General features: G+C 38.6%; 1 protein-coding gene across 1 annotated transcript in view; it reads right to left on the bottom strand.

The window, feature by feature from the left end:
* Window positions 1–17,529, bottom strand: part of NSMCE2 (NSE2 (MMS21) homolog, SMC5-SMC6 complex SUMO ligase) — a 127,173-nt gene that overhangs the window by 66,114 nt on the left and 43,530 nt on the right. The window contains exon 4 of the mRNA XM_015617820.3: window positions 1,194–1,347. Within this exon, the coding sequence (XP_015473306.1) occupies window positions 1,194–1,347 (154 nt within the window). The remainder of the gene's footprint in view (window positions 1–1,193; window positions 1,348–17,529) is intronic.

The raw sequence follows: 17,529 nt of genomic DNA, 5'->3' as shown, positions 1-17,529 counted from the left end.
TATGTAGAGAGTGAAAATTACACTGTTTTGCGGTCTGCAAATTGGTATGTTCACTCTTAGAGTAGTGCTCGACTAAACTCAGAGATCAGTGCTAAAATGCATAAAGATGGGAAACAAATATATTAAGCATTCAAGCTCTAATCCTAGGGAGTCTTGAGATACCAGATTTGAAATTCACCTTGTCAAGCATGTCCTATAAATCTCTATAGGGAAATGATCCAAAGTCCAGTGGGAAAATTCTTTCCACTAGTTTCATTGAGTTTTGGATAGGGCTCCAAAAACACACAGAACTCAAGGACAGCTACAAGAGAGCACCCAGAATATCATTTTCCAATGGTATAAATCATTAATCTATGACTCCTAAAGTTCCTGAGATACCAGTTTATGTTGAAATCAAAATGTAGGATGGGAGGGAATAGGTACAGGGGTCAAGGGACAACAAGCAGAATAATATGATTTCAGAACATAATGATTTCATGATTGGGGAAGAGCAACACAAACAGTGTCAGAGCCCATGAACTTTCCCAGAACCAGTAATCAGAGCGATATTTTAATGACTGCTATATGTGTGGGGCAATAAAAGCAGACAATTTTACTGTGTTGCATAAATAACCAAACTGTTTACTCTCCAACTTTTCTGGTAATTTAAGCACAAATAACTTTAAAATTTTAACACTGGAAAAATTACATTAATTCAAAAAAACCCAGATCTTAGTTATGTGCAGTGTTACATGGTGTGTGCACACAAGCTGTAAACCTGAGAACACGTACAGTAAGCATTTTCCAACTATATAGTTCTACGATTAAAGCAAAGGTCTCCTTAGTGTTGCAACACATCCTATGTTGTGAAACAGGAGCAATTTGTTTAAGTGACAAATGAAAACAGCTTACCTAATCCTTTTAGAAGATCCTATCAATTAAGAAAATAAATGCTAAAGGTCTTCAAACGAAAAAGCCCACCTTACAAAAAAAATGTGTTTTTCATGATATTTGTATTCAAACACAGCAGGAATTGTGGAAGTCTAAATAAAACCAAGGTAATTACACTGGCTTTTTTCTACACAGATATAAATTTAAATAAGTTTTTAAGAATACTCAGTTTGAGCCATAAGTGGCAGTTCTGTATTTCAGGACAGTTAATCAAATCCTACCGTTTAGCATTCAATTAATTATTTTTTAAAAATCAGACTTACATTGTTTTTTCATCTCCTTAAGTTGATCCTTAAAATACATATATTTTTCATTCCCTTGAAAATCTGAGTCACTGTTCTTGCTCTCCATTTCAAGGAATTTTTCTTGCGCCAAGTTTTCTAAATCTGGTAAATTTTCTGGTTTTTCTCGTTTTACCTGTAAGGAATAAGAAATAGCATGTATTCATTATGACACACTTTCAAGACATCAAGCAAAAATTCATTAGCATGATCTCAGTTTCTTTTGACTACAGTTAGGCTTCCTGCTCTGAAGCCATAACCTCCAAGTTACCTCTATTTCAGTAAAAGTAACTGTGAAATGTAGATATTAGCTTCTCTGTGTCATTTATCTCATTTGCTGGGTATTTCTCACACCCACAAAAGGGAAAACAGAACTGACCGGCAGACAAATTTACCTGTGTGAATGGTGAAGGTAAACATGTTAACAGGAACCAGCATAACACTTAATGAGAATGAAATCAAAGTATATAACTCTGTCCAGAAAGCAAGAAGATAACAGAAAATCTGACATAACTTCTGTTAAGAGTTTTGTAAAAACCTCACTTATCACTTCAGAATAAGGTTTACAGAAGCCTATAATCTACATACAAGAGTAGTGTGATAACACCAACAAAAACAGTACAGCCAATGTGAAAGGAAACCACCTCAATTTATTTGTGCTGCGTGAACTAGAAGCACTAAGCCATATAAACAGGCAAAAACACAGTTTCTTGAAAAGCACCTACTTACAGCAAATACATCTGGAATGATCTGAAGAATAAATACCCAGAAAAGTGAAATCATCACACAGACAATATTAAGATATTCTAAGTATGCAAAAATTGCTTTGGAAACCCCCTAAAATGAGTAATTGGAGTTTTCTGTTTCTCAAGGCAACATTAAATTCTAAGGAACTGTAACTTTGATAGGTCTTCATTAGAACTAGCTTACATGTGGTAGGGACTGTGTTGTGCAATGGTGATCAGCAACAGCACCAAGTCAGAAAGAAGGTAGACATCTGTCAAACCCTTAATGCTAAGCATTTTCTGAACGAGAAAAAGGCCACTTCTATCCCAAAATCATGTCAAAATATGACAATCTAAAGAAAAGGAGGTAGGTACCATATCTCCTAAGCTATTCTTCCCTTACTACACACATTAAATTCTGCCTTTTACCAGACCCTGACACTATTCATTGTGAAAGACAGGAAAAAAATGAGCCTACTGAGAAATAAAAGCAGTCCACTTCATCAAATCATTTACAGGTTTGAAAGTTTACAGAGATCCTGGAAATCCTACAGAATATATTTTGTTTCAGGAGCCAAACAAATAATAAATGTTCATGTAAAAATGGACTTAGCAGATACATAAAATGAAAAAAAACCCCACTTTACTATTCCTTAAGCAAAGCAAAGTAACCTATAGAACTATTACTTCTTCCAAGAGAAAAGCCAGTTTGGCACATTTACTTTTGGCAGACACAAGTTGTGGCAAGAAGAAAAGTAAGTAAAAAACATGCACTACCAGGTGATAGCATGAAGTTTTCAAACACACCTGGAGATAAAAGATCACCTACCACAACGTCCAGCTGCAAATGGGAAAGACTCAGTAATACTTTGGTACCAAAGGAACACATTGACTATGACAGACTAACAGCATGTCATCTGAGATGCTTAGACAGCTGCAGGAGCCAGACAGGAGTGTAGAGTCCTTAACCCATGAAACCTGACCAAAAGAGCAATGGAAAACTGAGCATACTGTGTGCCTGAGTGCCATGAGGACAATCAGACACACTCAAATGGTTTGCCTGTGCCAGCATCACAGCACACTGCTGCAACAAAAGGCCTATCACAACCCCAACCAGCATTGTTCAGTACTCAGCTGGAGAAGGAATTTGGCCATCAAGTGTACACAAGAACAAAAAGGCAGTTACTAAATCAAAATTCATTTAAAATCCAAGACATTATAAAAGAATGCTTTGATCTGGACTCATGCAGTGCAAACATATTTCTTTCTGCAACATCATGCTGTTTTTACCGACATTCTCTCTTCAACATAAAATAACATATAGACACACAGAAGAATAGTCCAAATAACAGCCCACCACTAAGATCTGCCCCGATGACAAATGAGAGCACTATGTCCAGATCCCATATAGAAGATCCAGCTGTGTATACTAAAAATAACCCTGAAGTGATTCTAAGTTGCTGAGACTGACACAAAGAGTAAAATAAATTATGTAGACATTCATTACAGGCATCCATCAGTAGTAAAGACAATGCCAATAATCTTTTCCTCTCCACAGGGACCACATTACACATTGATAGAGTTACATCAGGATCTCTTTTTCTTGACTCATGGAAGATTTGAGTGCAGATATGCATCGACATAGCATCTTCAATCATACCCTCAGACTGAGAGGTGAAAAGAAGGGCACAGCTAATGTTAGTTCAAACAGTGGTTCTCAACTCCAAGAATTAAGACTTTATACATATGAGCAGAGAAAAAGGCAGGAGCTGTAACTTACAGCATTATGCTACCGAAAAGGACATATGTTTGAGAAGGTGCATTACATCACTCTATGCTGGTGCTACCTCACCTTGAGTGCTGTGTGTAGTTTGGGGCACCACAATGTAAGAAAGATATAAATTTGTTAGCGAGCACCCAAAGAGGGGCTGCAAAGATGGTCAACAGTTCAGAGGAGGAGCTGTATAAGAAACGGCTGAGGTCAGTCCAGAGAAGAGGAGACTGAGGGGAGAACCTCACTGCAGCCTGCAGCTTCCTCATGAAGGGAAGAGCAAGTACCTACCTCTGCTCTTTGGTGGCCAGCAACAGGATCCAAAGGAACAGCATGAACCTGTGTCAGAGGAATTTAGGTTGGGTATTAGGAAAAGGTTCTTTACCCAGAGGCTGGCCAGGAACTGGAACAGGCTCCCAGGGAAGTGGTCACACTACCAAGCCTGGAAGAGTTCAAGAAGCATTTGAAAAATGCTCTCAGACACACGGTGGGATTCTTGGGGGTGTCCTGTGCAGGGCCAGGAGCTGGACTCAATTACTTTTGTGGCTCTTTTCTACCTCAGGATACTCTTATGATTCTATGATATGCACACGAATAAACTTTGTGCCACTGTAGAGCTACAAAAATTTGCATGAAGATATTTTACTAACCTCAAGAGAATGGTAAATAATGGTATATAAAACTCTCCCTCAGCACCTAACTAATCACACAGCTTGCTGCCATAGGTCTATCAAAGTAAGAGCAAGCCTGCTATGTGCTAAGGGCAACATGAACAATTCCACCAGCTGTCAAGCAAATCAAGAGAAAAAAAAAAAAGTTTTTCACACCAGCTATATTCCCAATAGCTGTATTCCCAATTCCAATACATTACTAGATTGTGAGGACAGACCAGCACATATGACAAAGTCTCAGACAACCACCTCATACAGAAACCTAGAGTCAGATGTGAGAGATGCTCAAAGAATGCACTTTCTTGTAGTTTAACTTCTTTCATGTTTACAATTTAAATTCAGTTTCTGTTCACCTCCACATGATTGCTTTCATTAAAATTATTAGTAGAGACACCATTCCTGACCACACAGTACTGTACCACACACATTCTATTACTGAAATGCAAGGTAGACCTTCTGGAAGGTCAACACATCACAGGTGAATAATAAGGCATGTCCACCCACTATAATAACAACCAAATACATTTTGCTGTGCACAAGCAATTTTTCTTTGGTGCTGCATATCTTATGCCTTGAAGAGAGTTGAGAATGGTCTACACAACAACATAAATGAAAACAAATGAAAGAAGATGTCCCATCAGTCCTAAATCCTCACAGTGGGACAGAACTACAACACCTTATACACTGCATCAACACAACACCTTTACAGGTTCATTGCAGTTTTCTTTAGTTCTTGCCACCCACCCACTCCTACTCTAGAGATTCTTGATGGATGTAGGAATGATGAGATCAGCATAACAAAATATTTGAGGACAATACAAACAAAGGATATGGCTAATGGACAAGGCAAGATTATCAGTGTTTGGGACACCAAGCTGGGGTCCTGTTCCTTCTTGTTCTCAGAAGCACATCAGATAAATGCGTACCAGAAGACCTGAAGTCATTGGCATGTTCAATTCCTCAGAATAAGTTACTTCACACGAGAACCATGAAAGACACATTAAGCAAACAACTGTTCGTTTAGCAGCACTGTCAGCCAAAGCCAGCATGCTAAGTAACACCTTGCAGTCATTAGTCAATCCATTGAGAGCTACATTGATTTTGAAATGGGGTGGAGGCATACACACCCTACAAAGCATCCTGGAAATTACATGTAACGATGAACTGGGAGTGTTCAGGACATATGGTGAAAAGAAGTATCAGTCACAACAGCTTGTTTACAACAATAGAAAAAGCAAAAGCATCTGCTGTGCCATACCAGCAAAGAACCACACGGGTTTTTACACAGGGGCTCAGCAATAAGGAGACCAGACATGTTATATATAACATACATATACATATATGATCTACCAGAAGTCCTGATAAGAAAACACATTAGCAAACACTAAAAACATAATTGCTTAGAAAAGCATAGCTGTAGTTTAACTATCAAAATATACATTTACTCATGGCCTTACACCACACCATTGAATCAGTGATATATGCAAAGGGGTTTCTTTGACAGGTAGTGCTTATGAAATGAGCCACTTCATGACATGTCTTCTGCCAATATCCATCTGTAAGGATACACCTTCCTCTCATGGATTCTTCCACTGGGAGTGTGTCTATTCTATGCCTAAACTGTTAAAACTATGACTCAAAAAAATCAGCGTTTTCGAAAGGCCAGCTTGCAGAGCCTAAGGGAAGAGTAAATGCAGAGTACTCTAAGGGACAGTCTGGGAAATTTTTATTTAATCAATTACCATAACCACCAAGTCAAAAATAAATCATTCCGTTCCAGACCAATCTCAGAACGAGTGAGGTCAAAGGTACCATAGACTGAAATTGGATCAGTTTGTGGTATTAGTCTCCATACAGTAAGGGATCAGTGTTTAAAAAGGCACTAATTAGCATAACCTTGCACGCTGCACTGCAGCATTTAATAACTGTCCTGCCCTGTCCCAAAACACTTCACAAACATTAAACAATTTAGCCTCAAACACCCATTGTGACATGTATCATATATTTTACAAATGGAGAGACTGTTGCATTAAGAGATGAATAACTTGGCCTAAGGTTGCACAAGGAGACTGCGGCAGAACCAAGAATAAATAAATCCCAGTTCTGTGCTTTGAGCACAAAGCCATCCTTTTACCTTCTCCTTTAGCTGAGGGAAAGTTCAAATTAACATGTGCATTTGGTTCACTCTCTATAAAGAGGCCTGAAACAGCTTGTGGCTGCTTGGCAAACTTTGTGATAAAAGAACAGCATTCTGCCTGTCACAGAAATGCTCCTCCAGTCTTTGCATTGCCGTGGTTCAGCATGTGACACTCCATGGTTATTTTTTAGCCTTTTTATTCTTCTCTCACTAGCACAGAAGTCCTTTAGCTGCGTATTTTTATCCTGTCACTGTTCCAAGGTACTCTTTCTCAGGGCTGTCTTTTATGTCCCTGGTATTTGGAAGCTTGACAGTACCATCCATTTTATTTCTCAGAAATTTCTTGCCATACCTGAAACATGTTGCAGTTTCCTCTAATCTGTGATACAATCTATGAAAGAACTATCTCTTCAAAGAATTCAGAATGCCCATCATAGTCTTTCAAACCATGCATTATTTGTTCCCTGTAATTTAATTCCTGTAAAATATGGACTTCTGAAATTTAATTTATGTCTATTACTGACATTTGAGTTTTGTGAGGTATAGAAACATTTCTGCTTGCTAATGAACTTTTAAAAGACCAAGCCAGCTGACAGGGCAGAATTTCTTCATTTTCCTGATTCTTTGTTGTTTCATTTATGATGATTAGTCACTCAGTGCTGTAAAGCTCAGAGGTATGTAGTTATTTAGGTATTTAAATTATTTTGGGACTGCACAAAAAAGGTTATGGTGATCTTTCCACCTAACTCCAAACTCAGAGTAATTTAGACTGTATTTACACTACAGCCATGTGCCTCTGCATGTGGTTATGAAACACTGACAGCAGCTGCATCTTTTGAAGAAAAACTTCATACAATTCCTGCTGGGATAGAATTTCTAACCTTTGAGAATTTGATTTTGTGAAGGAACTCAATCGATTTTTCAGACAGCCAACTTCAGGTCCTTCAGGACTAGGTGTGCCAGCTACTGCATCCTAAAAAGACCCAGTTCAGAACCTGGGAACCTCACTTTTTCTGAACTGACATCACTTTGAAATGTCTGAACCAGACAAGGACATATCTACATCTGCTTATTTCATAGAACAAATGCCAAGAATTGACTGGCTACAACAGTAAGTATGGACACTGTCAAAACAGCCTCTCTGAGCATCTCAAATAATAGAGAAAGTAACTATTCTTCCTTTATTTATCTCTGCTATGCAACAAAAGCAAACGGAATGCATATAACTTTTCTTTCTTGTTTCAAAATTCCTACATCCTATTATTTCATCCTTACCTCACTAAATAATTTATTATTACAAATATGCAGCCTTTCAACACATATATTTATTTTACCTCAGGGTACATCAAGGTTTGCTGTGATTATTTATTATACCCAATTTTTTTCACTAAGAGGGAAAATAACATGGGAGCTAAGTAAATTTGTGGGTTGAGTCACCCATACACTTTGTGAATCATGTGAGAACCAACTCTAAGTGAGTCACCACTGTAACTGAATCAGGCTGCAAAATTTCAGCTCAACCTAAACAGTCATTTATTATTCTTCAATGGCTAGATTCAAACCCTTAGCAAATATCAGATCATTTGTTGATGCACAAATAAAACACTGCATTTGGAAACATCTGCAAGGACAGTCAAAAAGAATATCATCATTCAGCAGCAGGAGCTGCAGCATGAGCACAGCTCAGCTGCAGCAAGGATTGCCTAAGGGCCCACATCTGATTCAGGAGATTCAACACCTCTGTACACCATGGCTGCAGGGCTGGGACTCCGGTTGAGCAACACCTTCGCAGACTATTGTGAAATACCAAGAGAGGCAGATTTGTAAGGGCTGACCCACACTTATGACACATACTGCCTTAATAAACTGGGCCAGCACAACAGAAAATCACTGTCAGCACGATTCAAATATCCCAAAACTCTGCTAAAGTAACAGTATGAAGGTGAGGCAGGGTTGCCGGGGTTCCAAAACAGCACATTAACATAGTGGCTGTAGCCAGGGTGTCCCCATAATAAAATTGCCTGTATCTTCCACAGTTTTCTTTCCCTACTTTAAACATAGCTGCACACGTTCAACCCTTAAAAAGAAAATAAGCACTGAGGGGCACTGTTTCCAGGTATACTGGGATGTGTCCAAGCAAGCTCTCCCAACTCCTGGCACTCGTCAGTCATTTCAGTAAGGCTATTCATGGACTTTGGCCACCCTGGATGCTTTCTGTCTCCTGTTTAGAAAGAAACCATATATATAGGGTGGGATTAATGCAAATGAGCACCAGGTGAAGAAACAAAACTGCCTCCGTGCATGCAAAGTTTACAGCCTGAACAGCATCTCTAGGGGTTCCCATATGTTAGAAGTTTCACCTCAAGCAAAATGCTCTATTCCACAGACATTTTAATAGAAAAAAAAAAAACCAACCTGTTTCTATTTTCCCCAGTTACTGACTATGGTAGAGAGAAGATGGTGAACTCTCATTTGTTTCTCTCCAAGATCCTTTGTGCATTGCTTTTAAAAGTGCAAAGGGGTAAAAATAAGCAACAAAAGAGGATCTTACTGAAATATCAGTATTAAAACTGCCTGTTACCAATAATGTAAAAGTGGCTCATAAAAATAGCGGTAAATGTGAGTATTAAAGGTGAGGTTTTCCCAAGGTACCAAAGTGAAGAAAGCTCATGGATATTTAGCACCTTAATCCTTTTAGCACTTCTGAAAGTCTATCATTTGCAGTAAGGATTGAACTAAATATTCTGAATGACTTCAACAAAACAGAAGTTCATCTTCATCTTGTTTTCTGTATGTTTTTTCCTACATAGGAAGTATGAACATGACAAAGCAAAAACTTCTACAATATTATGGTTCAAGACATAAGATAGGAGCAAGACTATCTTCCTCTCCTCATACCTAAAAGTTCTACCATAAATAGAGTTTATATGAAGGTTTATTTTGGTGCACTAGAGATACACAGCATCTTGCTCCAAGTAGTTTTGCCTGAGCACAGATGAAGGCATGTAACACCAAAATCAACTTATAACTTTATTCTTATAAAAATGTTGCTTTGTTTTAAAAGTGTTTTAGAAACTGTGAGGCAGATGGTGCATCTGTTTTGGCAAGGTTGATTCAGCAGATGCATCAGGCTGTTGAACCAGTTTACCAAGCTGCTGATTAATTCACATATTTAGCAAATACATTAACATGGATATTACAGCTATTTTTCTTTCTTTAATACCCCACTCAAACTGATGGGAATTTAGACATTGATTTCAGTGGCAGCAGAAGAAGGCCCTAAGGTGATTTTGGATTAACAACCTGTTTACTCTTGTATGGCTCTGTTTGTTTGACTAAGATCACTAAAACCCATGTTTTCTACAGTCTGGAAATAAAAGGCTAAATCCCAAAACAAGTACAGTTCAGTTTTATCTTCAAAACCTCCTACAAAACCCTAATTTATGCTAGCTGTGTAGCTTATTCCTCTATAAATACCAAGTGTGACTTACCCTTTGAAGATACATACACCAACCATTGTTAAAATCTGTTGTTTTTCCAGAGGGATGTGTTCCGTATTCTTTGGGTATACCTCCAGTGAAAGTAAGGCAAGCTTTTTCAATTTTTACCCCTCTTGGTTTTTCTTTTTCATCTGATGAAATTATTGTCCTCAAAAAGTTCTTCAGCACTGACAGCATTTCTTCTTCATACTCTCCAAAACAGTAGTATCAGTCATGTCATCATTTTTCATTAGGAGTAAATGTAAACTTTACACTTTCAGGAAACAGCAGTAAGATACCTTAAGTACAGACTCATGCTTCAGTCAAATTGAAATTGAATTAGTTGAAAAACACATATTCTGGATGAAACTTGCACCCTACACTCACCAAATTAATATATATTTATTAATATACAGATCAGGACAGCAGTAATTCCACCAGAGTGAGCTCCACCTTTAACACAGAACAGTGAATTCAGTGATAGCACAGGGCTGCACTAAGCAAAACAAGCAAAAAAACCAATGAGTGCAACTGTACTAAGCCTCCCAATTTCCATATAAACTGGGAATACCAACCTTACTTATACTCAGTGGGTACAAACACCTCACTTGTCCCAGTCTGCGTGTTGGTGGCAGAATTGCATTTTATTTTGCACTTCACTGCAAAATTCCATGGAGACAAGTCTCTCCTTTGAGCCTTTCTACATATCACATTTTTCCATCCATATTAGTGATGTTTACTTATCTGGCTTCCTGTTGAGACAGCCCTCAATGGAGTTATTAGCCACTAAATCCCAGGCCTTACTTCCAGTCTTATCCTTCTTGATTTACCAGTTCTGGCTGACAGCTTGCGCCTCTTCCCTTTTCTTGCCAAACACTACGTGCTCTCCTAGTACATGCTTGAGTGATTATTTTCCCTTGCACTGCACACTCTGAAATGGTAACATACCCTTTTGCTACATAGGTGTCACAGGATTCCTGTGTTCCCCAGTTTTTACAGGTTCCCTGAAGGCAGACAGAGAAGGATGTTTTCAACCGCAATTCTTTTCCTCCTCTTTGCTTACAGGTCCATCTTTGTACCTTAGCTTCAGAAAAATAATTGGATCAGAAAACAAGCATTTCAACTTAGCCTTTGCCTCTAATATGCTAGATAATGTTGCTGTTCCTTTGTAGTTAGCATTTTTTGCAAAGAGAAGGTGTGCTGTGTGACAGCCTGGATTAATCTTGTTTATATTACCACCCTACACATCCTTCCCGTTGACCTTCCAAAATCCTTGGAGTCTATCCACACCTTTCCGGTTATCTATCACAGTATCAAGAGGCTGGTTCGTGCCATCAGATAACTGATGATGCTAGTCTCTGTCACTCTACCTGTTTGATTTTCAAAACAAACACTTTACACTCTCTTTCTCCTGGTCCTCCTGCTGTGGGAAAGCTCCTAACATACATTTGGGAATACATCTTTAAATCCTTCTTCAAAATCCTTGTTTTACACCATTTTCTTTTATTATGATGCTTTTACAACTGTCTGATTGTTTTTGTGTGTCCTGCATGACTGAGCCCAACTTCCTGATTCCAGTGCATCCCATCTGTACTGAGCCTTGCAAAACGGGGTACTCAGAACTAGGACAAAACCTGAACAGATTTTTTGTTATAGATCATTACATAAGTATCTGCATCTTAGTTCAAAGCCTCATACTCTTAGTTCAAAGCTTCGTACTCTCCATAATAAAGGAAACCTGAAAAACTGTGAACACTTAAGCACAATACTAGCAATAGCAATTCTTAACTGTTAAGTGGACTGGATTAAATCTGGTAGCTGACTTTAGAATACGAAGCATACAAGAAGAGTTTTTAAAAACTTGTTTTGCAACTCTCTTGTGACTCTTGCAATTCATACACAATGCCTTTTTAAAAAGCTAAATGCAAATAATCAATCCAGGTTTAAAATTATGACTAGAAATTAAATAATATTCCAGCTCTCCAGCATGTATAGACTCCCCCATTGCACTCAAGCCCTTGATTTTACTATTGGAAGTAATTAAAATCCAACTTTAATTTTTTAATAGTTCATATTTAAAATAAGAATTTCTGTAAATGAGACTGTGTGACTGTGAAGCAATTTACTCATGTCTTTAAAATGTGACAGCAGGGTAAGAAGAAACAGGAAAAAAAAGAGAGTTCTCATCTGCAGTTTTAAGGCTGAAGAAACAGTTCTGCCTGAGAGTCTGCAGGGCAATAGGGAAGAACAGAGCACGAACCAGAACAATTCCTAAGTGGAATACTCTTCGGATACACTGTTAAAGTGCTGTTTGTAAAAGCAAAATAAATTTAAAAGCTTAGCCTCAAATTTAAATACAATTTTCTTAATATTTATCTGGCTGACAAGAAAAGGTGTTAAGAGTAGAAATCTTATTTGTCTCTCCAAGAACTTACTGACACAGGATGACACACCTCTATGAGTCTGGACATAATACCAAAAAAAAATCAGTACTTTTTTGACTATCAAAAACATTCTCATTATGCTGTCTGATAATCACAGAAATTTTATGCTGTCCATGATTAGAAACTGTCATTTACCATAAGATTTAAAAGCATAAAAAAGTAATTTTCTTCTAAACTTATCACTCTGTGCCTGCAGGTATTTTCTTTCTGTTATTTTTAAACTCAATAGATAGATTTTTTTTTCCTTATTCCTCAGTTTCTGCGATGCTATCACATTTGTCCCCCAAGTTCTTTCAAGCTGCTAGCACAAGCCCTATGCCAGCCAACTGTCTTGGTAACACCTCTCCTGCCATTTGAACTTCTCCCTACATCTTCCTGAATTTCCAGTCCTCTTACATTCAGGTTTTGAACTCAATCTTCCTCTTTCTCATATAACTTTGCTTTCCCTTTTTAGCTTCTTTTGAAGTTCATCTCATCACCATTCATCACAATTTTTAGTAGTGCACTTTCCTTCTTATAACCCTATCAAACCTGCTTTTCCTTCATTTCTCTGACACACTGTATATCACATGCTAAACTGATTCCTGTCTTATTACTAGCCCTAATTATGGGATGCTTCCATTCTTTTATATATTACATTCTCACTGAACACCTGCTGAGTCACTGGCAAAGGATTTAGGGAGCAGATGCAGGTTTCCTCCCCTGCACACAGGGGACAGCAGTCTCACAAGAACAGCAGTCTACACTGACCTCCTCATGGGCTCTTTCTCTCCCAAGTGCAGCCACTGGTACTTAGGATTACTTTGCCCTAAGTGTTTCTGCTGCACAGTTTCCTCACTGTCAGTGACCTCCTTAAGTTCACCTCATTATAAAGTGAAAATACACTATCCAAAGTGGAACAGTATAACTCAGTGTAAGTAATTAACCTTGTAATTGCATCTCACAATTCAATAGGAATCTTCCTTATGAGTACATGTCACATCAAAATACTTGATCTGATTCTACTCGGTAGTTATTTACAATCAGATGAAAGTCCAGCTACATCTCAGCCAATCATTTTATATTTTGGTCAGTTCCTGTAGTTTAACTATTATCAATTCCCATCAAAGAATCATTAAGGTTGGAAAACACCCCCAAGATCATCAAGTCCAACTCCTGACAATCACCACCATCATGGCACTAAGTGCCACATCCAGTTGTTTCTTTAACATTTCCAGGGATGGTGACTCCAGTGCCTCCCTGGACAGCCTATCTCAAGCTTTAACCACCCTTTCAGGAAGAAAGTCTTCCTAATGTTCAACCCAAACCTCCCCTGCTGCAGTTTGATGCCATGTCCTCTTGTCCTGTCTCCTTTTGGCCTAGGAGAAGAGGCCAACCCCCATCTGGCTACAGCCTCCTTCCATAGAGTTACAGAGAGTAGCAAGGTCCCCTCTGAGCCTCCTTCTCTCCAGGCTAAACACTCCCAGCCCCCTCAGCCATTCCTCATATGACTGACTGTCTAGACCCTTCACCAGCTCCCCTGTCCTTCTCTGAACTCAATCCAGCATCTCAATGTCCTTCTTGAATTGCAGGACCTAGAACTGGACACAGTACTTGAGGTGTGGCCTCACCAGTGCAGGGGGACAATCCCATTCCCCTTAGTCTTTGTCTCCTGCCATGCCATATAGAGTCATTATAACATTTCTTGTTTGATGAATTTCTCTTCTTCCCCAACCTCAGCAGCCCATTCCATTGTTCAAGGGATTTTAGTTTTGACAGGAGACACAGCTCACCTCTGAAAAACATAGGGCAGCTGATACATGACCTTGTTTGTCAAGTTCATGACAGAATTCCTGTGATGAGCAATGAGGAATCTCATCATGTTATATAAAATACTACATGCTAAAGAACCAAAGAAGAACAGGACAAACAACTCCCTGAGGAAGTTATGGATTGCAATCAGTAAACAAATGGATCATCAACTGGTCAACCAGTTAATTGTTTGCATGACAGAATAAGACATGCCTGCTGCAAAGCTAGGTAACAAATCTGAAGGAAAAAAAAAAAAAGAACACCCAACTCACTGGCAGAAGAAAAAAACCAACTCTTTTGCAGAGTCACTAACTCAAAATGGAATAATTAAAACTCCCACTTCAGAAGCTGCCACTTTGAAGTGGAACTGCAGATCCCTATTTGCATATTAGGAACGCTTGTGTCGATTTCCATGCTCCATCTGGCCAAGAGATTGCAGATGAGGATGACAAGGCTCTGAATTAGGACAAATCAAATGGATGCAGACTCATGAAATCCTGCAGAGATAATTATCAGGCTCAAGATGATGTAATTAGTATATTAGCATGGTTTCCTCCTTTAGCAGTAAATACATTTTAACAATATGTAATGTCTTTATGTCTGCTATTTAATATGTCAGCCTTGCTTAAACCCCTTTGCATCCTTTTGTTTGGTCAGTTGCACTGTTGTAACTCCCTACTTTGTCAGACAACTAAATGCACAAAAGATGTAGCAAAGATGCAAACTGTAGTACTAAAGCTTTAGAGATCTGGCTATCCAAAGAAATCCCCTCCCTAAATTAGACATTCAGACCTTGTATGAAATAGATGGAGAAAGTCAGTGTCAAAAAACAGGAATCACAAAAGCCAGCTATCAAAGCAGACTGTCTAAGAGACAGGGAGTTCTACTCCTCTAATGGCAATGAGTGCCTCCTCCACAAACCCTTTCCTTTAGTCAGTTGCTTAAGCCAGGCAAATCCTTCCTCATAAACAATGAGGAGAGAAATCCACATACTATCAGATTTAATATCTCAGTGGTTAAAACAGTCATCAGTAAGGTGAGTGACCTGTTTTCAAATCTCTGCTTAGCCCATATTAGTTGTCCTAGCCCATAGGCTATTGGGTATTCAGGGGTAAGACATCTCGATCTCTCCTGTTTGAAGTTGTTCCACTTTGTATAACTAATTAAAAGATAATTGCAGCAAGTATTTGAACCTGACTCTCCTACATCCCACGTTATTGCCTAACCATTCAGCTGTGGATTCAGTTTCTCATTTTGTTTCTTACATCATGTAAGCACTTTTAAAAATCCTGCTCTCTGCATTTTACATACAAATATTTACAAAGCAGAAAGTTATTTTCATTTCAGAATTACCACTACAAATATCTCCCATTCTTCTCCTATACAGTCCCAGCTCTCTTGCTCAGTGGTGAAAACTAGCAATTATATAGGTGTTTTTTTTGTTTGGTGGTGGTGGGTGTTCATTTCAAACCTTTTTTCACCATACAACCCCGTTGTGCAAGTACAAAATCAACTTTTTCTGTGGTTCTTAGCTTTCATTTCTAGCTTGAAGAGGGTGATGAGAAGCCTCAAGCAGTATTCATAGATAGCAGAATAAAGGGATATTGATATTTCACAATGATTGATGATCGCTCCTTGGAGTCTAAAAATATGGTATGTGCTGCAGCAGGCACATGAGGTGATGAGCAGCGCTCTGCCCTAAAGAGCTCACAGAGTAAATGATGGACCTGGCACAAAAGCAAAGACACCGTATCAACCACACATCGGGAGAAACACAGATTACAAATCCAGCATAATGATGCACAAGTGAAAGCTTGCAAGGTGTTTCAAAATAAGGAGAGCCTGGCAAAACAGGCATTTGTTCAAGGAATGTAAGGGCACTGTGAGCTAATAAGAGAAAGACATCAGACTAGGGAAAAAGTACTTCAAGAAGTAGCACACATGACAAAGTAGTTCAAGGAAGACTGTTCCACTGGTCTACACAAGCAATGCATGTATACATTTATTTTACAGTTATCCCAGTATAAAACTGGCAGATCCTTTTAATTTTATTTCAGCTTACATGTTCTCTATGAGAATTAAAAAAAAAAAAAAAAAAAGGAAAATCCTAGCTAAAAAAACACAAAAACAAAACAACACAACACAAACACGTACAAGAAAAGCAAGACTGCAGAGAATACTGATATAACTATTTTAATTCTGTTACTGGCAAAACCTCCCCCATAAACAAAGCCAGAGTTTCAAAATGTGAAGTAAATATAGTCTGAGATGAGGAAAATTTTAGAAATGTTGGGTGAACACTGAGTTAGGAAAAACTAAGAGTGCAACACCAGTATTGTGAAATGTTAAATGCAACACTACACAGCAAGCAGTTGAAGAACTGATTTGGAAAAAAAAAAAAAACAAAAACAAAAACCAACAAAATTTTGGCTCTGCAAAGACATACTGGTTCATGTATGCTTTCCCAAAATGTTTCTGCGATACAGCATCCTGTTAGTCTTCAGTTCACAGGAGCCCTTCCCTTTAGCAGAGGCTTGTGGTGATACAGGCACAAACTCCTAGAACAAAATGTTAGTCTTTTACAGTATTTAATTTTTGTAGAGACTTAAACATTTAAATATGTCATTACAAAATTAAATGACTCAGTATACATGTAATTCAGATGTACCAAAATGCATTAGTCATTCAATAAAAGAGGCACTGAGATTTCACTAAAATCTCTTTACAGAACAAAATAACATATATTTACTTTACTGAATGGTTGCTGTGAAAAGCACATAAAACTAAATCCTGTAAAAACCGCCCTAATTTGCCTACCCTGAAATCAGGACAGCTAGTTCGTGATCTGAAGCAGCACAGCTAACTCACATCCATCTTCCAACCCATGTTTTGAATACCAGAGTAAGAGAAAGCAATATGTGATGTGATCCCAAAGCAAACAAACTGGGCAAGAACTCACCAGCAGCAGGGAGCTCCCTGCCAGGTGGGATTCTCACCAGGGGCAGAGTTAACTTCCATCGGCTTCCTATTCATGTAAATGAGATGGTGTTCCTTAGGGAACACTACCAACAAAGGAGCCCTGCCATCAGGGCACAAAACCAGAAGCAATGCACTATTAATATTAAAACTGCGGATTGCAATGGATTGCAGGGAGTGTAAAAGTGTAAAAGAAATCCCAGAGATGTCACCAAGAAGCTGCTCCCAAACAGTGGTGAACACAGTACACATCACCAGTGGTCACCGATGGTACTTTGACAACTCAGCCTCCTTGGAAGTGGTGAGGGTACATTCCACCATCCA

The sequence above is a fragment of the Parus major genome, chromosome 2 (genome assembly GCF_001522545.3).
Source record: "Parus major isolate Abel chromosome 2, Parus_major1.1, whole genome shotgun sequence".
NCBI lineage: Eukaryota > Metazoa > Chordata > Aves > Passeriformes > Paridae > Parus > Parus major.
Note: the sequence above shows the minus strand (reverse complement) of the source record. Positions and strands in the feature narration are given on the sequence as shown.